This window comes from Pelodiscus sinensis, chromosome 10 (assembly GCF_052426305.1).
Source record: "Pelodiscus sinensis isolate ZL-2025 chromosome 10, ASM5242630v1, whole genome shotgun sequence".
In the NCBI taxonomy this organism is placed as follows: Eukaryota; Metazoa; Chordata; order Testudines; family Trionychidae; genus Pelodiscus; species Pelodiscus sinensis.
Genome location: NC_143061.1, coordinates 17,741,080 through 17,765,067, shown reverse-complemented (window position 1 = coordinate 17,765,067; position 23,988 = coordinate 17,741,080). Strand labels below are relative to the sequence as shown.

General features: G+C 43.6%; 1 protein-coding gene across 12 annotated transcripts in view; it reads right to left on the bottom strand.

The window, feature by feature from the left end:
* The window catches only part of LRRC34 (leucine rich repeat containing 34), a 54,135-nt gene that overhangs the window by 458 nt on the left and 29,689 nt on the right, over nucleotides 1–23,988 (bottom strand). For 11 of the 12 annotated variants that reach the window (XM_075937926.2, XM_075937927.2, XM_075937928.2 and 8 more), the window contains 8 exons: nucleotides 21,528–21,649; nucleotides 21,315–21,379; nucleotides 17,813–17,896; nucleotides 15,041–15,169; nucleotides 6,404–6,499; nucleotides 5,008–5,162; nucleotides 2,121–2,276; nucleotides 326–452 (listed from right to left, as the gene is read on the bottom strand). In XM_075937926.2, the coding sequence (XP_075794041.2) occupies nucleotides 326–452; nucleotides 2,121–2,276; nucleotides 5,008–5,162; nucleotides 6,404–6,499; nucleotides 15,041–15,169; nucleotides 17,813–17,896; nucleotides 21,315–21,379; nucleotides 21,528–21,649 (934 nt within the window). The remainder of the gene's footprint in view (nucleotides 1–325; nucleotides 453–2,120; nucleotides 2,277–5,007; nucleotides 5,163–6,403; nucleotides 6,500–15,040; nucleotides 15,170–17,812; nucleotides 17,897–21,314; nucleotides 21,380–21,527; nucleotides 21,650–23,988) is intronic. The other variant, XM_089780775.1, reaches the window with a different exon arrangement.

Below are 23,988 nucleotides of genomic sequence, written 5' to 3'. Positions count from 1 at the left end.
CAAATGCAAAGGATTTAAATTTGACATTCTTCTAACACATTCTACCAGCCAGAGGCTTAGAAAATGCAAAGCAGAAATCTAGAAGAGGGCTGGGTATCCTCCAGCCCATAGGCTGCAGATAATTCCTCCAGATTAGCCACTGGCACTCAATGGCATTTTAATTATTTGTATACTTTTACTGTCCTGTGATTGTTTGGTATGAGAAGACCATATCATAACTTATTTTATAATAAACATCAATTTTGCAAATAGCTTTTGTGAGCATACTAGCTGTATAAAATGAAGATAAACTATGGAAAGGGTCACTGATGAAGAAAACACTTACCACACAGGTGGCCTCATCCAATTTGTTTCCCCAAATATAAATGTAGGAAAGCACCATGTTTGTTTTCAGTGAATCCGATAGAGCAACAAGTCCTTTTCCACTTATATTGTTGCTCACTACTGCTAATCTAGTAAACAAGAATTAAACAAATTACATCCGTAAATTCCACGCCATTTGGTTCTTACCTCATAAGTACAGCATGTAGAACAAATCATCAACCTTTTAAGGCCTATATAATTCTAATACTCCTCCTCAAGGCACTTCCTTGCTTTAGGTGGTAAAGACTCTTACAATTAATTTCTTCAAACCAGGTGGACCCTGTGCTTGGTGGCCAGCTCTCGTGGTTGGTCTGCTTTGAAGCATGGCCTTGGCTTCTAGACAAGTTAAACTTTGATTCTGGATTGGGGAAGAAGTATTTTTGCTCTGGTGAACCTGAAAGCTTTTCAGAGGCACCAAGCAGACTCTTTATTCGCAAAAACTAATGGCCTCAGGAAATATCTATGATCAGCACTTACATCCAGCCAAAGTATATAGTTTTCTGCAAGACATGGTATTTTATAGGAGAGATTAGGCAATCTCTTGGTGAACCTGAAATAAACTTAAAAGGGATTTTCTTTAAGCCTTTTTTAAGGCCTGAAACAACAAACAAAGACTCTTATTCTTGCAGTGTGTCATTCTGACTTAAATGGCATTCTGTGAAGCAATTAGGATTCTTTTTTGCAAATGCTTCTGCAGGAAAAAGCCTAGATCACAGCTACTCAACATGCGGCCCACAGGTGAGAGTCAAAACAAAACAGGAGTCAATATAACAGTCTTCTGTTGATATGCATTTTAGTAGTTAAATTCCTGGACTGCTATTGCTCAGTAAAAGTGGTGTCATATGGGTGGAAACCTGGGGAAAATACTGCATTTTATTATCAGCAGAACTGACTTAAATGAGGCCTGTGTGTTGTGTAGTTGTGCCTTAATCTTTGTATTCAAGACCATTAGTGTGAAATAAGCTATTTGGATATATATTTGCATGTATATGCAACCACACTTAAGTTGTGGCCCTCAGCATGTGCTGTGAGTGTCATTGTGGCCCCTGGGGCTTCCAAAGTTGAATAGTGCTGGCCTAGACAATCAAAATACTAAATGGGATCAGGAACCAAGATCTGACAGACTGTTCATTAGAGTGACTCAAGATGTGTACTGGCAACCAAATACAATACACAGGAAAATATTATCAAATAAGATATTGCTAATATCAAAAATATTAGAACAAGCACTTTCCATTAGAATCCACTCTTCTATAGCCTAGGGCCCTACTGAATTCACAATACATTGTGGTCAATTCATGATTTCAGCTCTTCAAATTTGAGAGTTCGTATTATAATTGTAGGGGTCCTGACTCAAAAAGGAAATGGAAGGGGTTGCAGGTTATTGTAAGGGGAGTTGCAATACTGCTACCTTTACTTCTGCTCTGCTGGTGGTGCTGCCGCCTTCAGTGCTAGGCAGTTGGAGAGTGGCAGCTGCTGGTCAAGAGCCCAGCTCTGAAGGTAGAGCCACTGTCAGCAGCAGCATAGAAGAAAGTGTGACAAGGTGTGGTGTTGCCATATTTACTTCTGTGCTGTTGCTGACAGATCACTGCCTACAGAACTAGGTGCCCAGCCATCAGCTGCTGCCCCCAGGCTAGCCAACTTTGAAGACAGTGCAGAAGTAAGAGTGACAATATCACGACCCCCCTAAAATTAAGTTTTCTGATTTTCCATGGGTTAACCTGCAGACTCTTTTGGGGAGTTTGATTTATACTAACGCTTGAAGAGTCCTGTTGTACAAAGCCAGGGCTTCACTTAGATAGATGGCGCCATCATCTTCTATCCGGTTTGAATTAAGATCTAGAATTTCCAGAGTTTGGTTCTGTTTCAGCAGTTCTCCCAAAAATTTCACACCATCACGAGTTATTTTATTACTGAAAGAGAAATATTTTTTTCAAAAGGGGGATACTATTGAGAAATCAACAGTGTTACAGGCGGCAAATGCCTCATAGGCTGATGAATCAACTCTTCTGAAATGTACAACTGTTGAAGCAATGTACAGTATGTACACTCTTACTGGATTTTTACTGAAACTGGGAACTATTAACAGGATTACTGGGATTTTTAGAACGCATTCTTTCTATCCATGTGCAGACACTTCCAGTAGTTACAGGAAGCAGGATTAGGTCCTAAATATTACTTTTATTGTATTCTTTCAAATTTGATTGTTTTATATCTTCTGTAGAATGGCATAATTTTACACAATCAGATTACTATATGCTGTAAAGTAAGTGCTTTTTATTTACTCAAGTGTACAAAACCAGGCTTGTACGCAAGGGGGATGCAAAGGGTGTGAACACAGTCCCCTCAGAGTCCCCCAAATTAGCAACAGGGGGCTCCACAGCTGTCTTCCAGGTGGTCTACTACACAATCCAAATTGTGGGGAAGAAGTACTCCTCCTCCCCTGGCTGGGGGGGATATAGCACATGGATGTGCTGCCCAGAGGCTTTCCCTGCTGCTCCCATTGGCCAGAATCCAGCCAATGGGAGCAGTAGGATGTGGTGCCTGGGATTGGTGTGGGGGCCCGAAGACAGTGGCCCCCTCACCCTCATACCCAGACTCCTGCACCTCAGCCCCCTCACAAACACCCTCTACCGAGACCCCATACCCCTAGCCTGCTCCTACGCCCTCCCCCCGGCCACGCACCCTACCCCCAGCCTGCTCTTGCATCCTCCGTTGTTTCTGCACCCTCACTCCTGGTCACATACTGAACTCTCCTTTGCTCTTGCCCCCTTTCCCTGGCCAGACATCCTACTTCCTAGCCTGTTCCTGAACCCTGCCTTCCATCCAGACCTTGCCCCCTTCTACACTCCACCTCACAAACAGATCCTGCACCCTCATTTCTCTTTCTGGCAGCCCTGTCCTGCACACTGAACCCTCCCATTTTTATCACAACACCAGAACATAAAGGGTCCACAAAATCCACTAACCCTGGAATCCCAGAAGAGTAAATCTGGCCTATGGGAAGTCCTGTCCCTCCCTGTTCCCCAGTGGTGCTGGAGCACCAGAGGAGTGAAGTATCTCAGTTGGGGTCACATCAGTGAGGACTGGGGATTTTGGAAGGGTATTTTTTTCTTCTCATTATTTGTGTGGTCAGTCCCCAACTGATATTTATGTGGGTCAGAGGCCCCAACCCAAAAAAGGTTCCCTACTCCTGCCATGAATAAAGACAATGTTGAAACCTTCTGTGTTGGACATAATATTTTACTCTATTTAAAATGGAGCTTGATAAACTAACATGAGAAAGTTAAAGTGCTTAGTCTATTTAATCATTTAAATTAATATTTCCTTTCTTATTGGTTAAATTAAACCGTTCTCCCTAGCTGCAGCACTAGCAAAATGGCTCAGGCATAATTAATGGCAAGTTTCCATTAGCAAATGGTGGTCCATGGAAAGATTTGCGTTTAGCCAGGTGGTCCACGGGCTACAAAGTTTGAGAACCACTGTGTTAGGGGGATGGGAGAGTGTTGTGTTGCAGGGGGATGGGTGGGCAGGGCTAGTGGCAGTGCGGTAGGACTGTGGGAACAGTGCTCCCCACCTGGCACTGGCCTCACTGAGCAGGTAGAGCAGCAGAAGGCTGATTTGCTGAGGGAGTGGGGGGCCATGGCGGACACGTTGTCCGCCATGATTCCAGAAGTAATTTCTATAAAACCTTTATTACTGTATAAATGTTTAGTACATTATAGCAAAATCATTTTACCAATCACTCTTTCCACTGAAATTTTTTATTAATCTCTCTTATACACACTCATTGCACCATTATTTTGAACTCCTTTATATTTAAAAAAATCGCAGCCCACATTTACAAAAAAAAAGCATCTCCCTCCCAAAATTCCTGAATACGAGCCTGTATACTAAAGAATTTAAGGCCAGAAAGGACTATCAGATTATCTGTCTAACCTCCTGTATACCACAGGCATCAGCACCTCCTGGCCACTCTTACCCCAAGCCCAACAGAAATACGTAGACTAAGGTATTAAAGCTCTCAGGAGACTAAACTATTGCATGAGAATGGGTAGAAAAAAAGGAAGGACTGAAATGCACTGAGGCTGAGGCTCCTGGAGGCAGGAAAATGTTAAAAGTGAGATACAGAGCTGACCACATGGTACTTAGGAGAAAAAATTCCAAAGGGAGCCAAGCATTTTACCTGAATCTTACAAATTTAGGATGAGAGTTGTCACAGTGGAGGATGGGGTGCAGGAGTATACTTCTCTTCCCTTCCTTCTGTGGCCCATATAAGAGTTATAGCAGGGTTAATCACCTTTTCTGGGGAGGGTGGAGAATGCTGCACCCTTTAAAGTGCTACTGTCAGTTGCTCTTCCATATACACACAAGGCAGAATGTATTCTGGTGTTCCTTGTGCAGTGACAGAGCTCTGCACAACCCTGACAGCCCAGGCTATGGTTTTAATAATGTTGCACACCCTCTAACCATGACTTCCACCCCCCAACTCTCCATCTCTCAGAGAAAAAAAAATCACATTTTTTCTGGAGAGAACAACAGCAAGTATAATACCCCCTTCACATTGTACTGTGCACACTTTTCACCAGCAACAATGCACTCGATTTGTGTAATTTAAACAAAGCAAGAGGGTGATTCTCTTACCAACTGAGATCAAGATATCGCAGGCTGCAGTTTTCATACAACGCATCACACAATCGTTCCACACCAAAATTCTTCATTTCATGTTTGCACAAATGCAGTTCCATAAGACAAGAGTTATTTTTCATCATTAGAGCTGTGTGAACAGTGGTCTCTTCCTAAAAAAACAAAATCTCAGTTAAACTATTATTTTAATATCAAATCTGTTTTAGAGCCAAACACCACTTGTTGCTCTTTGGCCCCAAGATCAAGTACAACTTTCCCTGAAGTAAATGGTAGATTTTTACACACATTCAAAAGCAGAATTTGGCCTTACCTAATCTTCCTTCTGATGTATTACAACTTGATATACAAAAATCAGGGAACAATTTCTTATTCTTATTTACAGCACTCTATACCCTTGCAGTATAAATTTCAAGCAAGTTTAACAACTACTAATTCTCCCAACTACCTTGATAATTTCTTTTCCAAGTTTCCATCACACAATGTTTTATGACTTGATACAACTCCCATTGATGTCAATGGTGCAAAACAGGTATCAAGAATTATTTTATGAAGAGCAGAAGTCTTGGAAAAAAGGATTTACAATAGAATAAACCTATATCCTATTTCTATATAAGGCATTGACTTGATTTCAAAGTTACCACTTTTGGTAAAGACAATCATTTATAAAGGGCTTCAGTCAGGTAGAAACAATGGAGAAGCCTACAGATTAAAGAGGAGTGACAGACAAATGGGAAGACTCACATAATCATCATTGGGTGTTGTTTTGGGCCCTTGGCATAGTGTGGTGTTTATTCTGGTCCAGATATTTTCAAACCCATGAGTCTAAAATTAGGCTCCTAAATCCACAGTTAGGCATCTATGGTCCTGGCTACACATGAAAATGTTTTCAGTATAAGCCAAAGTATGAATTTAAATTGATGTAGATATAACCCCTCAAATGGACACTTACCTCATTTTAAGAGTGACCTTTTTTTGTTCTGTTTATATCACTTACGAAGGAGCGCAAACTACACCAAAAAATCCATTCTTATTCTCCATTTCCCACTTGAAAAGCTCCTAAATAAGTACTGATTATCCAGTTGCCCCATTGAAGTCAACTCAGCACTTCAAAAAGAAGGGTGTTTCATGTGCCTAATTTATGATTCAAGAGCTTAACATTAGGCAAGGAGATATGAAAATCTTGGCCTCACAGTCTATAATCCTTTTTGTCTCTTCCTCATGCAGAAAGATTTAAAGTACAACTCTAGCAGCTCTCACACAGGCATATAAAAGGAGCCCCAGAAAGTCACACTGTCCATGACCACTGTAGGTCCCATAAAGCTATCACTATTGATTATGTGTATGCATATATCTGTTTATATATCTGAACTAACTCTACAGTATATACACATACCTCTTGGCTGTACAGTATAGGACGATTTAGGTTTAGTGCTTTTATCGCTTTATTATGGCTCATAACTGTTGCTATTGCTATTAGACTTTGTGTACCCTGAAAACAAAAATAGATGAATTAGTTAGAGAAACCTATTCAATATATAAGAAAGCAACATTAAAGATAGCATGCCTCCTTACAGGATGTATTTTTAGAAGAGCACAAATATCAAATTGACATGAGTTAGAAATACTGTTATTTTTCACTCCATACGTCTTAGAAATACTGAATGGTTACCTGCTTCTGCAGTATTGCACTACATACAAACATTTTCTGAAAATACCAGCAGGCAAAGGATGTTAAGAGAGTGGATCTGAATTCATTGCCATGAATTACTATGAGACCTGCTGAAAATAAACAGAATCTAATAAACTGCAGAATAAGAAAACGAACACAAAGGCAAGAAAAATACCTAAGACAGTGATATATGTACATTTATTTGACATTATATTTTGTTTTTTTAACGGAACACCAACTTATATGTGGGTATGTCTACACTACTGCGTTATTTCGAAATATCTAATTTCAAAATAGTTATTTTGAAATATCTTATTTCAAAATAATGCGTCTAGATGCATTTCGAAATAGCATTTTGCTATTTCAAAATAGCGCATCCACACTGATCGGACACTGAATCACATTTAAGGCCGGCCAGAACCAGTTCCGGCAGTCCATCAGGTCAGGAGTTACTTTGTGTGGCTGCTGCGTGAGGCTATCTGAGGCCTGTGCTTAAAGAGACCCCCATGACAGCTAGTTCTCAAGTTTCCCTGATTGTTTGCCTACCTCTCTGAGGGACAGCAAAGCGTTTTTTCCTCTGTGTGCTCTGGTTGCTCTTACTCAGGACACCACAGCACTCTGCAGCATGGAGCCGGAGCCGCCCCGGGCACTCCGGTGCTTCTCTTGGACTTGTTGCTGCGAGCCTGGCAGCACTTTCTGCAGGCTGCATCACAGGATCTGCAGCAACCCAACCCCCAGGCCTTCTTCCAGACCCTCCTGGGATATGTGGTGGAGCAGCTGCAGCTCCTGGACGCCAGCGTGCCCCACCGCATCTGGACACCAGCACCGACTGGTGGGAACAAATTGTTCTGGAGCACTGGGGAGACCAACAATGGACCCAGAACTTCAGGATGAAGAACAACACCTTCCTGGAGCTCTGTGAGTGGCTCGCCCCTGCTCTGCGGCGATGGGACATGCACATGAGGCCCGCCATTCCCCTCCAGAAGTGTGTGGCCATTCCCTATGGAAGCTCTCTGCGCCAGATAGCTACCAATCCGTGGGGAACCAGTTTGGCATGGGGAGATCCACCGTCAGAGCAATGCTCATGCAGGTATGGCCATCTCCGGCCACTGTGCCAGGAGTGGGGGTAAAAGGAGGGAATGGGCTGCCCTAGGGGAAAAGGGGGGAGGGAAGGTGGTGAAAATCCCCTCCGGGGGGGGGGGGAGTGTTGTTCTGTCCCGCCCTCACTAAGGACTGCCCGCAGTAGCCAGGATTGCAGGGGGAGTTTGCTCCTGAGGAGTGGGGGCGCAGAGCAGTGGCAGGGAGGGAGCACTCTCAGCCACCCTGGCACCCAGTGACTCTCGATTTTGTGTATTCCTCTGCAGGTGATCAAAGCCATCAACAGAGTGCTGTTCTGCAGAGTCATCCACCTTGCCAATGTCGATGCGGTCATCGAGGGGTCTGGCGCCTGGGCTTCCCCAACTGCAGGGGGGCTATCGACAGGACACACATCCCCATCTGTGCCCTGGACCACCAGGCCTCCCAGTATAGCAACCAGAAGGGATACTTTTCCATCATCCTGCAGGCTGTGTCTGACCACAGGGGCCACTTTGTGGACATCAATGTGGGCTGGTCCGGCAGAGCACACGATGTCCGTGTGCCAGAGGTTGCCTGCAGGGACTTTCTTCCCCAACCGCCACATCTGGGTCAGCAATGTGGACATGCCTGTCTGCCTGGTGGGGGATGCGGCCTATCCCCTACAACCTTGGCTCATGAACCCCTACATGGGACATCTCAACCCTTCCCGACAGGCATTTAATGCCAGGCTGAGCAGGGCTCGCATTGTAGTGGAGGGTGCCTTCGGCTGACTGAAGGCCTGTTTTAGATGCCTTCTCACCTGCGTGGACCTCTCAGAGCGGAATATTCCACACGTGGTGGCAGCATGCTGTGTGCTGCACAATTTGTGGGAGCAGAAGGGAGAGGCTTTCCTACCAGACTAGATGGCAGAAGCCGACCACTTGGCCGGCCTGTACACATAGCCCCGTACGGCTGCCATCTGGGAGGTCGATCGGGGTGCTGTCCATCTCTGGGAGGCCCTGTGGGAGAGTTTCCACCTGGAGGAGAAGTAACAGTCTCCCTAGTTTGCCCCACTGGGGACTTGTGTCTCATTCCTCCCTCACGTCCTTCCACTTACCCCTCCCTAACCCCCTTTTCTGATGTAAAATAAAAGACACGTGTTCATGGAAGAGGAAGTTACTCACCTTGTGCAGTAACAACATTTTTCGAGGTGTATGTCCTTGTGGGTGCTCCACTTGAGGTGTTGGGCTCGTCCTGGCGCCACAGGTCGGAGATTCATCAGCTGTGGTCAAGCTGGACCACACATGCGTGGGGCGCATGCTGCTTGCGCTGCCTGTCAGCCTGCGCTGAGTCCGGCTTCCCGCCAGTTCCTCCGAACTGGATCACTCCTGAAAAACATGAGGAGAAACTCCGAAGAGGGGAAGAGGGTGGGTCGTGGAGCACCCATGGGGACATACACCTTGAAGAAACATCGTTACTGCAAAAGGTGAGTAACTGCCTCTTCTTCTTCAGTGCTGTCCCCATGGGTGCTCCACTTGAGGTGAGTACAGAGCAGTAACCTCATCTGCGGAGGTGGGATCAAAGTTAGTATCTGTCTGCTGTGGACAGCACCGCAGAGGCCAGTGCTAATTCTCAAGCAATTGTGTTGACAGCATAATGCTTAGCAAAAATCATGTCCAAAGACCATGTTGCCGTACGGTGAATGTCTTGGATTGAGACTCCTTTGAGAAAGGCTAGAGAAATGGCCGTTACTCTAGTGGAATGAGCCGAAATAGGTATGGACTTATTCCGTAAAGTATAGCAAGTGGTAATACATTTCACGATTATTTTAGATATTCGCTGCGAAGACAATGGTTGGCCCTTGGATCTTCCATCAGAGCGCAGGAAAAGCCGCTGGGATTGTCGAAACGGGTGAGTCCGATCCAGATAAAAAGCGAGCGCCCTGAGGACATCTAAGGTATGTAGATGGGCTTCATGAGCCACTGCATGTGGTTTGGGTTACAAATTCGAGAGTATTATAGGTTCGTTGATGTGGAATTCCGAATTCACTTTTGGCAGAAATTTTGGGTGAGGCCATAGTATCACCCCTTGGTTGGTGAACAGGATATACGGAGGACAAGCCAAAAGAGCTGCCAATTCTCCAACTCGTCTGGCCGACATTATGGCTAGAAGGAATACCACCTTCACTGTGAGAGTCTGAATGTCACATGTGGCTAGCGACTCAAAGGGTGGATATGTGAGAGTGTCCAAAACAAACTCAAGATCCCACAGAGCAGGCGGTTTCCTGTGCGGATGGTGTAGGTTCATTAAACCATTCAGGAAACATTTGGTTATTGGGTGAAACATAATTGAAAAACCCTCAATTGGTTGTCTAAATGCAGAAATCGCCGAAAGATGGACCTTTGGGTAATGGATATGGTGGTCGGCGAGACATTTGCAGTAGAAGAGGAACCCAGGTCTGTATGGGCCAGAAGGGGGCTATTAGTTTGGATGTGGCCTTTGGTGGCCAGGCTGGCAGCCATCCGCCTGTAGACGGCCGCGTTCCTCCGTCTAGTACAGAGATCATGGATGTTGGCGGCATCCCCCAAACCTCAAACAGATCCATGATCTCTGCACTGGACCAGGAAGGTGCCCGCCTTTTCCGGCCTCTGGCAGGCTCCTGGGAGCTGGCAGACTGGTCCTGGGGAGTGGTGGAGGGCTGGCTGCCAGTGGTTTGCTGGCTCATGCTGTGGCCTGGGTCAGGGGCAGCAGCAGAGTGGCTCTGGGCTGGCAGGCCTGGTGCTAGCCACAAAAGACTATGGCCAGACTCTACCCCTTTAAGGTTTCCAGAAGAGGAAGGAGAGGAGATTTCCTGTTTGTGCCCAGAGTGGCCAGCAGGGCACCCTAGGAAGGGCTGGAGGCCCCCTATTTCGAAATAGCCATTATTTCCTGTCTATACAGTGCCTATTTCGAAATAGCTATTTCAATATAGGCACTATTCCTCATAGAATGAGGTTTACCAATTTTGAAATAAGCCCTCCGCTATTTCAAAATAGCGGTTGGCTTGTGTAGATGCTAAGAAAGTTATTTCAAAATAATGGTTGTTATTTCAAAATAACTTTGCTGTGTAGACATACCCTGTGTTATTTTTTGTAATGTTAGTAATATTACAGGGATAGGAGCAGAGCTCCTCAGGCTAGGGACAGAGTTGTGGAATGCAAGCCTATCAAAGCTAAGGTTAGGGTTTGGGTAGGTGGGCCTCATTGAGCTAGGAGGTGGGTAGTGGAAGGGAGGACTCATTGAGATAAGATTAGGGTTGTGGAGGGTTACAGTTCAGGTGTAGGGCTCAGTGAGGTACAGCTTAGGTTCAGTTGGGTAAGGATCTCCAGGTTAGGGTTCAGGTGGATAAATCTTCAGAGCTATGACTGTGGAGGGTGGGCTTCTCAGAGCTAGAGTTAGTGTTCAAGTGTGATGTCTAAAATGGGCTAGTACTAGAGATGTAGAACAAAGGTTAACTTGCAAGTCTGTAGCCCTCACTGCGCTATGGTTAGGATCGTAGAGTGTAGGGTGCCCAGCTAAGTTTAGTGGTTAAAAGGGTTGGACTCCTGAGGCTAGGAATAGGGTTCTGGGTAATAGGGTTCTGGTCCCATGGTATAGGTTGAGGATAGGGCTGGGTAGGGCTTCCTAGAACATTAGAATGGCCAAATATCCATTTAGCACAGTATTCTGTTTTTGGACAGTAAATGCCAGGTGCCCCAGAGAGAATGACTAGAACAGGGAATCATCAAATGATCCATCTCTTGCCACCCTTTCCCAGCATCTGACAGAGGCTAGGGACACTGTTCTCACCCATCCTGGCTACTAGCCATTGATAGACCTATCCTATCCTCCATGAATTTATCTAGCTCTTTTTAAAACCCTGTTACAGTCTTAGACTTCACATCTTCTGGCAAGGAGTTCCACAAACTGACAGAGGGGAGTACCCCTCTGATACCTGACAAACTGACTGTATGTTGTATGGAGAAATACTTCCTTTTATTTGTTTTAAATCTGCTGCCTGTTAATTTAATTTGGTTACCCCTATTTCTTGTATTATTGGAAGGAGTAAATACCTGTTCTCTATTCACTTTCTCCACACCAGTCATGACTTTATAAACCTTTATCATATCCTCATTAGTCACCTCTTTTCTAAGCTGAAAAGTCAGTTTTATTAATCTCTCCTCATATGGCAGCTGTTCCATTTTAGTTGCCCTTTTCTGAACCTTCTCCAATGCCAAGACACCTTTTCTGAGATGAGATGATGACATCTACATACAGTATTCGAGATGAAGGTATACCATGGATTTATGTAGAGGCAATAATATATTCTCTGTCTTACTCTCTATACCTTTCTTAATGAGTCCCATCAGTTTGTTTGCTTTTTTGTCTGCTGCACATTGAGTGGATGTTTTCAGAGAACTGTCCACAATGACTCCAAGATCTCTCTCTTGAGGGGTAACAGCTAATTTAGTCCCCATCATTTTATGTTGTATAACTGGAAATATATTTTTCAATGTGCATTACTCTGTATTTATCAACACTGAATTTCATCTGCTATTTTGTTGCCCAGTCACCCAATTTTGTGAGATCATTTTGAAGCTCTTCACAGTCTGCTTTGGACTTAACTATCTTGAGCAGTTTTGTGTCATCTGCAAATTTTGCCACTTCACTGGTTACCCCTTTCTCCAGACTATATATAAATACGTTGAACAGGATTGATCTCAGTATGGACCCTGGAGTACACCACTAGTTATCTCTCTCCATTCTGAAAATTGACCATTTATTCCTAACCTTTGTTTCCTATCTTTCAACCAGTTATCAATCTATGAGAGGACCTTCCTTCTTATCCCAAGACAGCTTATTTGCTTAAGGACATTTGGTGAGGGGCCTTGTCAAAGGCTTTCTAGAAATCAATGCTATATTCACTGGATCTCCCTTGTCTACATGCTTGTTGACTGTCTCAAAGAATTCTAATAGATTCGTGAGGCATAATTTCCCTTTACAAAAAACATGTTGATTTTCCCCCAACAAATTATGTTTATCTATGTGTCTGACAAATCTGTTCTTTACTATAGTTTCAACCAATTTTCCTGGTATTTAAATTAGATTTACCAGCTTGTAATTAACTTGATCACTTTCAGAGCCCTTTAAAGAAATGGCATCATATTAGCTATCCCAGTCATTTGTTACAGAAAATTATTTGAAGGATAAGTTATAAATCTAGTTCTGCAGTTTCACATTTGAGTTCTTTCAGAACTCTTGGGTGAATGCCATCTCGTCCTGGTGACTTATTACTGTTTAGTTTATCAATTTGTTCCAAAACCTCCAGTAATGAAACCTCAATCTGGGACAGTTCTTTATATTTGTCACCTAAAAAGAATGGCTCATATTTGAGAATCTCCCTCACATCCCTAGGCTAGCATTAGGACTGGGCTGCTTGGTCCAGGATTACTGTTTAAGTGAGCAGGCTTTTCCAGGCTAAGATTAGGGTTGTAGAGGGTAGGGCTCCATGGCTGGAATTAAGGTAGCTGTTGTAGAAGGTATACCCCCTAGGACAAGAACAGGATGCGTAAGGAGGTCCCTAAAATAAGGTTGGAATTGAGCTGTATCAGCCTCTCTGGATTAAGCTTCTGAAGGGTAGTGCTGCTAGGCTTAAGGTGAGGATCATGGTGTGCAGGGCTCCCTAGGCTAGTGGTAGGGTTGGGACAGGTAGCGTTTCAGTGACTGTTAGGCTTGTGGAAGGTAGTTTCTCCATGCTAAGTTTATGGCAGGTAAGTCTCCTTAAACTAAGGATTATGATTCTGGACTGCAGAGTTCCTCAGGCTACAATCTGGGTTAGGAGTGGGGAACACATGGCTCCCCAGGCCAAGGGAGAGGGGCAGGATGGATGAGAACTCACTAAAACTAACACTTCTATTAATTATATTCATATTAAGTGGAGATGCATTATCTTCCATGTGAAAATTATGAAGTGTGTCAAACAGTGAAGTCAAACTAGTGATAGATGCCAATTCTGATCTTTTATTCCTATCAGTCAGACTTCTGTAACACACTGAACTGTCAAAGAGACAATGTCTTTTTACAAGTCAATTATGATCCTGTTTTTATAATCACATATAGTGAAGCAGGAGATACTCCCTTAAACTAATTTACTCAAGCACAGAAGAACACTTATCTGTAGTGATTATACCCTCCCACTATGCTTGCTTGTAGTATCTTTAATTTTTGAAGGCATTTTCACATTTTAAGTCATTTTCACTGCAGGATGTACCTTAATGGAGCTGAGTGAGAGTTTTGACCTCTTGAGGTCTATAATGTAGTGTAAAATCAGAGGGAGGAAAGGTGAGATTGAGCCTATGGCTACGTCTAGATTTGCATGATTTTCCGCAAATGCTTTTAACGGAAAAGTTTTCCATTAAAAGCATTTGCAGAAAAGAGCCTCTAGATTGGCACGGACGCTTTTCCGCAAAAGCACTTTTTGCGGAAAAGCATTCGTGCCAATCTAGACGCGCTTTTGCGCAAAAAAGCCCCGATTGCCATTTTCGCGATCGGGGCTTTTTTGCGCAAAACAAATCTGAGCTGTCTACACTGGCGCTTTTGCGCAAAAGGACTTTTGCCCAAATGGGAGCAGCATAGTATTTCCGCAAGAAGCACTGATTTCAGACAGTAGGAAGTCAGTGTTCTTGCGGAAATTCAAGCGGCCAGTGTAGACAGCTGGCAAGTTTTTCCGCAAAAGCACCTGCTTTTGCGGAAAAACTTGCCAGTCTAGACACAGCCTATGTGTTTAGATTGAACAACAACTTCGAATCGTTTCCATTTTGTAGGTAAGTATATTGAGTTTTGTAGGTAAGTATCTTGTAGCCGCACCTCTTTTAGCTTATCAGAGAATTTTGCCTCCAAACCTGGAAACTAAGATAGAGCCACACATACAGGTGATGGACTCTCTGGTTGTGGTAAAGAAGCAGGACTTTGTGTTGAGAGATCAAGTGAGGAATCAACCTAGGAGGAATAGAAGGGCATATAGACATCTGTATTAGTTAAGGGAATCAGACTTGTCTTGGCCAAAAGGTGAAATGAGAATAACTCTCAATTTGTTTTGTTGAATTTTCAACCAGGCCAAGTGCATCTCACTAGTTGCAACAAGATATTTTATGATAGTTGAAGATATCACAGTATATAAAAAAGTGGCAAAAGATGACATCTCCACTAATTTAAGCACAGGACGTTTATAATATACTTGAAAGATTTTTAGTTTGCAATTCAAGTTGATAATTTTACTTCACTCACCAGATCACAGTCTCCAAGATCTAACTTTTCTAAGGTTGAATTAATTTGCAGCATTGAAGCAAAGTACATCCCACCTTTGTTTTCAATTTTGTTGCCAGTCATTCTCAGGTGTAAAAGTGTTTCATTCCTCTAGGCAAAAAAATTAAAAGGATTTCCCTGAAATGATGTAAGCATTTTACTATAGATATTTTAGTTGTGGCATAAAGACAAAATGTCATCTTCTGTAAGGATCATAGCCAACTGTTAATAGTAACTAAATAGATGCCTATCTTTTCACTAGGACTAGTTGCCTAAGTAAAGTCTACCCAAGAGCATAAAGTTTTGCAAGGGTGGGAGGACACTGAATTATTTATGGCTATCTGTGCTTCCATTATAACCTCTCAATTTTCATGTTTATTAAATAATACCAGACTTGATATGTGTGTCTAAATTGACAGTTTAGATGCAAAATGCTTAAAATAGAGTTAAATCCATTCACCATGATATTTTATTATGTCTGTCACATATTAATAGTTAATATTGAACTATTAATAATAATAGTTAATATTCAGCAATTAAGTAACAGCTGAATTTCTAATGCAAAAAAGTCAGTAGACCTTGATTACTCATGTGAAAAAGGCAGACAAAAGACCTGCAACCTTCTAGTTTTCCGCATTAAAAAAATAAAACTATTAGCTAAATATGTGAAAGGACAGACATTATAATAAAATATAATGGTGAATGGATTTAACTCTATTTGTAAGCAGTTTGCATCAAAGTTACACACTGACTTCAGTGGAATTACTCGTGCAATTAAACTGGTATGCACATCTTTGCATTTATAGGATTAAGGATGTTAAGAGGCAGGTAATCGTGTAGTTGATACAAACTTTATCAACTACACAATTAGTCAATAAAAGAAGGCACTACCTCCGCTGTGACTCTGCAGTTTAAATGTAGTAAAAGCTGTGCATGCAGGCAGCCTGGCTCCTATTACATACAAACTGCAGAGCCACAGCAGGGGTGACTCCTGGACCCAGCACAAGCCTGGACTGAGTCGGGGTTGTTCAGTCGTAGCTTGCGCCAGGTTCAGCAACCACTGTTCACGGGGGGTGTCAGCTCCCCTGCAGACAGGGGCTGCTGCGGAGCAGCCTCTGTTCGTAGCCAGCCCAGGCCACTGTGAACAGAGGCTGCTGCCAGAATAGCCTCTGTTCGTGGCATCAGGGGCTGGCCGTGGACAGGGGCTGCTTCGTAGCAGAACCTCCTGTTCACAGAGGGCCCCAGAGGGGAGTTGGGACCTCCCCCGGACAGGGGCTGCTTTGCAACACAGCAGCTCCTGTCCGTGGAGGAGTCCTAGCTCCCCACTGGGTCCCTCTGTGGATAGGGGCAGCTGCTGGAGCAGCCTCCCCTGCCTCACACTGCTGCCACTGAGAGACGTCTATCAGAAAGAGGCAGCAAGGAAGTAGGGAAGAGGAGAGGGTACTTCAAAGCGGCAGTGCTGCATAGAGCCTGGGGCCAGATCCTGGGCTCCACGTGGCGCTGCTGATTTGAAATTGCACAGTGGCAACGCTGCATGGGACCTGAGGTCAGCTGGAGACCCCTCACTGACTCCAAACTCCATACGGCGTTGCCACTTTGAAACACTACATGGAGCCTGACGTTGGGCTTCCTGTGGCATTTCAAAGCAGCATCCCACATGGAACCTGGGGTCAGCTGGGGACTCAAGAGTCCCCAGCTGACTCCGGGCTCCAATTGGTGCTGCCACTTTGAAACACAGCAGGGAGCATGGGACCAGCTGGGGACCGCTTGATTCCCCCGCTGGCCCCATGCTTCCCACAGCGCTTTTTCCTTTGAAATATAGCAACAGCCCTGGAGCTGTTGCTACATTTCAAAGGTGGAGGTGCCCTAATCGAATAGTCAATGCATATCGCATTGACTATTCGATTAGCTAATCGAAATTTTACATCCCTAGTCAAAAGATAAAATTCTGTTGTGTTGCAGGCATCAATTTTCTTCTACTGGCTCAGGAGAAAAAAATTTTAAAATCACTGTCCTAGACACACTGATGTCAAGGCAAATAATGTCTCCATAAAAAAGGAAAATTAAATTTAAAAATAAAAACAAAACCAGAGAAATATAGGCATATCATAGGAAGTTTCAGAACATAATGGAAAAAAATTAAAAAAGTTCCTTGGATATTTATGAGATTGTGTGAAATATTTTTCCATTAAATTTTGATAAAATATGTGACATTGTTTTATTTTTCAGTTTCATAATTTTCACAAAGAGATATCCATCTATTTTATAGTAAAAGATCAATAAATATCAATGGCTTCAGAGGACAGTGTTCTTCTGAAAAATGATCTAAAAATAGTAGAGAAACAGAATGTCTCAAGATGACAAGCAATCTTTGTTACCACAAATACCTGACATAAGGAAAGAGAAGGGGTATTTCAGACTAACTTTATTATTGATGTTTTAGAGAGGTAGCCGAGTTAGTCTGTAACAGGAAACAAACTAACCCCCTCTGAAGCTTTTGAACATGCAAGGCACTGTATTCAGCCCTATGGAGCGAAAATCCATCCACTAGCGGTCATCTGAAGAAATGGGCTGTGCCCATGAAAGCTCATAATACCATCTATATATTTTGTTAGTCTTTAAAGTGCTACCAGACTATTTGTTGTTTTTTAAGTTTTTTTTAATACAGATGACAGAGTTGTTATTGCCCATCTGAAGGTATATCAAATAAGATGCAATTGTAAAAATTACTAGAGTATATCAATGAATACTTACATGCAGTGCTTTAGCTATTAATTCTGCTCCAATAGTGCCAATATCATTAAACATCAGATTCAGATAGCACACGGTTGAGTTTTCCTAGTGCACACAAACAAGAAACCAACACCAAACTTAAAAATAAATTTTAAAGAGCATTTTCTCATTTTAAAGAGCTAATGCCTCACATGATTTTAAATATCAGAGGGGTAGCCATGTTAGTCTGAATCTGCAAAAGCGGCGAGGAGTCCTGTGGCATCTTATAGACTAAGGGTATGTCTACAATACAGCGCTAATTCGAACTAACTTAGTTCGAATTAGTTAATTCGAACTAAGCTAATTCGAACTAACGGTTCCAGACTAAAAAACTAGTTCAAATTAGCGTTTTGCTAATTCGAACTAGCATGTCCACATTAAGTGGACCCTGAACCGGGGTTAAGGATGGCCGGAAGCAGTGCCGGCAGGGCATCAGATGAGGACTTAGAGCGTGGAGCTGCTGCCTCAGGCTATCCGAGGGCTGTGCTTAAAGGGACCCGACCCCTACCCGGACAGACAGTTATCAGGGGTGCCACACTGGGCACATCACAGCACTCGGCCATCAGACCGGCTGCACTTGCCGCAGGCTGCCATCTGGGCAGAGGCGGCAATTGGGGGGCTGCAGGAGAGCTTCCACCCCCAGAAGCCCGCAGAGCCACCCCAGTCCTCCCCATCGGGGGCTCGTACTCCATTCCTCCCTCACCTCCTTCCACTTACCCTTCCCTAGCCCCCCTTCCTGATGTACAAAATAAAGAAAACGTGTGGTCAAAAATAGAATCTCTCTTTATTGAACAAAACTCGGGGAGACTGGGAAAAGGAGGTGGGAGAGGGGAAGAGAGAGGGTGGGAGAGGGGAGGGCAACTAAAATGATCAGGGGTTTGGAAGAGGTCCCATATGAAGAGAGGCTAAAGAGAGTGGGACTTTTCAGTTTAGAAAAGAGGAGACTGAGGAGGGATAGGATAGAGGTCTATAAAAGCATGAGTGGTGTGGAGAGGGTACATCAAGAAAAGTTCTTCATTAGTTCCCATAACAGAAGGACTAGAGGACACCCAAGGAAAGGAATGGGTAGCAGGCTTCAAACTAGTAACAGAAAGTTCTTCTTCACAAAGCAAAGAGTCAGCCTGTGGAACTCCTTGCTGCAGGAGGCTGTGAAGGCTAGAACTAGAACAGAGTTTAAAGAGAAGTGAGATAAAGTCATGGAGGTTGGGTCCATGGAGTGGTATTAGCTAGGGGGTAGGAGTGGTGTCCCTGCCCAAAGTTTGTGGAAGGCTGGAGAGGGATGGCACAAGACAAATGGCTTGGTCACTGTCTTCGGTCCATCCCCTCCAGGGTCCCTAGGGTTGGCCACTGTCGGCAGACAGGCTACTAGGCTAGATGGACCTTTGGTCTGACCCAGTATGGCCATTGTAAGCTCAGGGCTCAGGGTCGGGGGTCTCAGTGGACCACCTTGATTTTCATGCACACCTGCTCCTGGGTGGCCAGGCTGGCAGCTCTCCTGCCCTAGACGGCCACTTTCCTGTGCCTAGTGCGGAGGTCGTGGACAAGGTCCACGAGGTCCGCACTAGACCAGGCGGGCGCCCGCCTCTTGCGGTCCCGGGCAAGCTCCCGGGAGCCGCCAGCCTGGTCCCGGGAAGAGGGGGAGGGCTGGCGGGTATCGGGTGGCTGGCTTGAGCCGTGCCAGGTGCAGGGTCTGCTAGCTGGGTGCTGGCAGGCTTGCACCTGGCACGGGCACCGTAGCCAGCCCATGCCCCTTTAAGGGCTCCGGGGCCGGGAGGGGGGGCAATAGAGTTTCCCTGGTGTTGGCCAGAGTGGCCACCAGGGAAAGCTGGGGAGGGCTAGCCTCCCACTAGTTTGAATTAAGGGGCTACACACCCCTTAATTCGAACTAGTAAGTTCGAACTAGGCTTAGTCCTCATACAATGAGGTTTACCTAGTTCGAACTAAGTGCTCCGCTAGTTCGAATTAAGTTCGAACTAACGGAGCGCTAGTGTAGCGCCTATCAAAGTTAATTTAAACAAACGTCCGTTAGTTCAAATTAACTTTGTAGTGTAGACATACCCTAACTGAAGTGTAGGAGCATAAGCTTTCATGGGCAAAGACCCACTTCGTCAGATGCATGTAGTGGAAATTTCCAGAGGCAGGTATAAAATATGTAGGCCAGAATCAGGCTGGAGATGACGAGGTGGATCCAATCAAGGAGGATGAGGCCCACTTCTAGTAGCTTATCTGGAGGTGTGAATTCCAAGAGAACAGAAGCTGCTTTTGTAGTTAGCAAGCCATTCACAGTCTTTGTTTAATCCTGAGTTGATGGTGTCAAACTTGAAGATGAACTGTAGCTCAGCAGTTTCTCTTTGAAGTCTGGTCCTGAAGTTTTTTTGCTGCAGGATGGCTACGTTGAGATCTGCAATTGTGTGTCCAGGAAGATTGAAGTGTTCCCCTACAGGTTTTTGTACGTTGCCATTCCTAATATCAGATTTGTGTCGCCGCTTTTGCATGATTTTAAATGACATTTTATTCAGAAAGAGTTTCCCCCATAATTAATGTATTGAATAACAACCTTTAAAAATTGTAATACAAAAATGAACACAGCAATGTTTAATAAAAAACTAACAAACAACCTTATTAACCAATGGCCCAGCTTCAAACTGTCAGCATTTGCATATTCAGTTTTCAACATGCCAAAGGTTTTGTACTTTAACAAATAACCTCATCACAGATGATGAAGAAAGGGGCAAATTGGAGGTATAGGCAAGTGAGGAGAAGCTTTAGCTTGGAACTGGTGGATAAGCATATAACAGTGCTAAAATGTTACTAAAATTATAATCAATAAAACAGTTAATAGTGTTGGTATTTAAATTATCATCCTTGGGTTTCAGTTAAAAAATCCCTGGAAAAGATTGGGGCAACATATGCTCAGAGGTACTGTTCCAGCTGTCACCAGACTCAGGAAAGCAATACTATATTTGATTACACCAGTGACATTTTCAAGATTTTCTATACAACTATTTAGAGCTAGAAACATACATTTTCTTTTAACAACGAAAGTTTAGGCTCAAAGCATGATTCTGCAGCAATGAGCTGACTCCATAACTGTGGACTTGCAGACTACAGGAATTCCTATATATAATTTGTTTCTGGATGATACTAGAAGCCTATGTTTTTAAGTTTCCATACATACTTAAGATATATAATGTTTTTATACATTTCCATTATTTTTTGTTGTGTGCTATATACTACCAAAATGCCACATGAATGCCTCTTTTGCAGACTGTACTTTAAAGAGCATGTATATTGAAACAACAGCAAAATGTTATGAATTAAATATGATATTCTAAATTAATGGATTTAGTATGAAAAGCCAAGATTTCTGGTTGTTTTTTTTTCAAAACAGAAAAAACTGTCACCAATTTACTGCACATAAATGTTATCATGGCCAATGAAACCAAAACTTGGGGTAAAAATCAAATATTTTGGCAGAAACTACCTGAAGGAATTTTGCAACATGCTCTGCTCCAACATCTGTTAATATGTTATATCTAAGATCCAGCCCTGAAAGGCAAAGAATACAGAAATGAATAAGACTAAACAACACTTCTTAATAACTAATAGGATCCCTACATGAAAGAACAACTAAGACTCAAAAATATTTCTTATTTCCCATTTATAAAATGATATGTAGTAATATGAGACAACATACCTGTAATAAATGTGTTATTGCTTAAGATGAAGGCCAGAGTTCGAAAATCCTCATCTGTAACTTTTTGTACTGGCACCAAACGGTTATTTCCAGCTATTTTTAATGTGATCCCTTTTGTCAATCTGTTATAATATAGCAATACTTTGAAACATAAGGATGGCATGAGAAAGTAATGCTATACAAAAGTATTAATTTTATATGTAAATTAATTAATACAATTACAACAGGTCAGAGATGCAATGGTGCTCCCCCACAGAGAACAATGCTAATTAAATTAGCTCTAATTCATAATTGTTCATTTTGGCAGCCTGATACACTACACTGCCACAATGCCTCACTTAGAATTTTAGCAGCAAAATGATTCAGGAGATTATTCTGTAAGGTTAATTCTCTCCTTTTTCTTTACCCCTTCATTTTCCTTTGTTTTACTCCATTCTACCCTCAATAATCAAGCACAGAAGAAACCAGCTCTCTTTCCAGTTTCTCTATACCATCTTTCTTAGGACCAACCCAAACACACAAATAAATGTGTTAGCTATAGCCAGGCACTCAGATGCCACAGAATATGATACAAGGAGAAAGTCCTGGTTACACGTCTTAACACACTTAAAACTGCCTTCACCAAACAAGGATACTCCACCAGAGAAAAAAACAGCTAGGAGTACTGTGACATCTTAAAGACTAACAAATGTATTTGGGCATAAACTTTCATGGTCTGGAACTCACTTCATCAGATGCACTCAGGCTATGGACCAGATCACTCAAATACCCCAAAAGAACCTGCTTCAATACACATATAAAACTGTGCTGCACCACACATACATCTATTGTCCCCCAGCACGCCACTGGAACTCAAACATGATGCCATCAAACCACCACAACGCAGACTCGAAGGGGATCCCATCCTGAAAGAAATCTTTCCTGAACCTCCACTTCTGGCCCTCAACTTCTCCAAGCTCATAATCAGAAGCAAGATCTCCACAGAACAGGACACACCAACTCAAAGCAGCACTGGATCTTGCCAGAACAACAATGCAAAATATGCAGACATATCTCCACTTCTACAATGATCAACACCCTCCCCACATACACACACACAACACACTTTTCAAGATGGGAGGTTACTCATCCTGTGCAGTAACTGGAGTTCTACAAAATGGTCATCCCTGTGGGTGCTCCACCTGAGGTGCTTGAATGCTGTTATGCCTCTAATTGGAGATTTTAGATAGCAGTGCTCATGGTAGGTGACACAAAAGGGGCACCGATGCGACATTTGAAACAGCTACTCTGACTGGGCAGTCGTCCATCTCATCTCCTTCTCTGATCTGGATGTAAATTAGTCTGAAGCAGAAGGGAGGAAGGATGGGTGGTGGAGCACCCAGGGGGACAATCATCTTCAAGAACTCCAGATACTGCACAGGGTGAGTAACCTTCACTTCTTCTTCAAGGAATGTCCTTGTGGGTGCTCTACCTTAGGTGATTATGAAGCAGTAGTCATATTTGATGGTGGGAGCTTTGGAAGATGTGAGTCAGTGACTGAGAGTACTGTTCAGCTGAAACGGGTTTCGGAGTCAGCAAAAGCCTGAATGGCACAATGCTGCGTGAATGTGTGTGCTGAAACCCATGTGGCATCCTTGCAGATGTGTGAAGTTGGTACATCCTGTAGGAGTGCCATTGATGCTGCCATGGCTCTTATAGAGTGAGCCTATATGTTGGGTGGGGGCTTCTTTTGAGATATGGTATATGCTAAGTGTATAGAGTCCGAGACCCATTTGGATAGTTTTTGTTTTGATGTGGGTAACCCTTGTGATCTCTCTGTATAGGAGACTAAGAGCCGTGGAGTTCTGTGGAAGGCTTTTGTGCATTGTAAGTAGGAAGTGAGTGCCCTACGCACGTCTGAGGTATGAAGTGCTGCTTCCCTGTGGTGCTTAAGGGGTTTCGGGAAGAAAACAGATAAGCATATTGGTTCGTTGCAGTGGAACGAGGTTAAGTACCTTTGGGAGGAACTTGGGATATATACGTAAGATCACTTAATCCTTATGGAATATTGTGTATGGGGGGGGTCCAACATAAGGATGTAAGTGACTGATTGACTTTCTGATAAGCATAAGCTTATCGGATAGTCAACTAGTCCAGTCACTTTCCCCCCCACATGCTGTCTCCATCAGAGAGAGGCAGCGGGGGGGGGGGGGGGGGGCGGGGCCGGGAGCAGGAGCCGGTGCTGGGGAGAACTGGTTTAAAAGCTGGTTCCCCCCAGCACCATCTCCATGAGGGGCAGAGCAGGCAGGGAGTAGTGGGGACCAGGCATGAGCCGGGAATCAGCTGATTCCCAGCTTGCACCAGGTTCCCTCAACTACGCTTTAGCCTTTTAAATGTATTAAGAGCCTGTCAGGGGAGTTAATCTCACTGCGGCTCCCCTGCTTATCAACTAATCGACTAGTCGATGGAAATTCCTTCAACT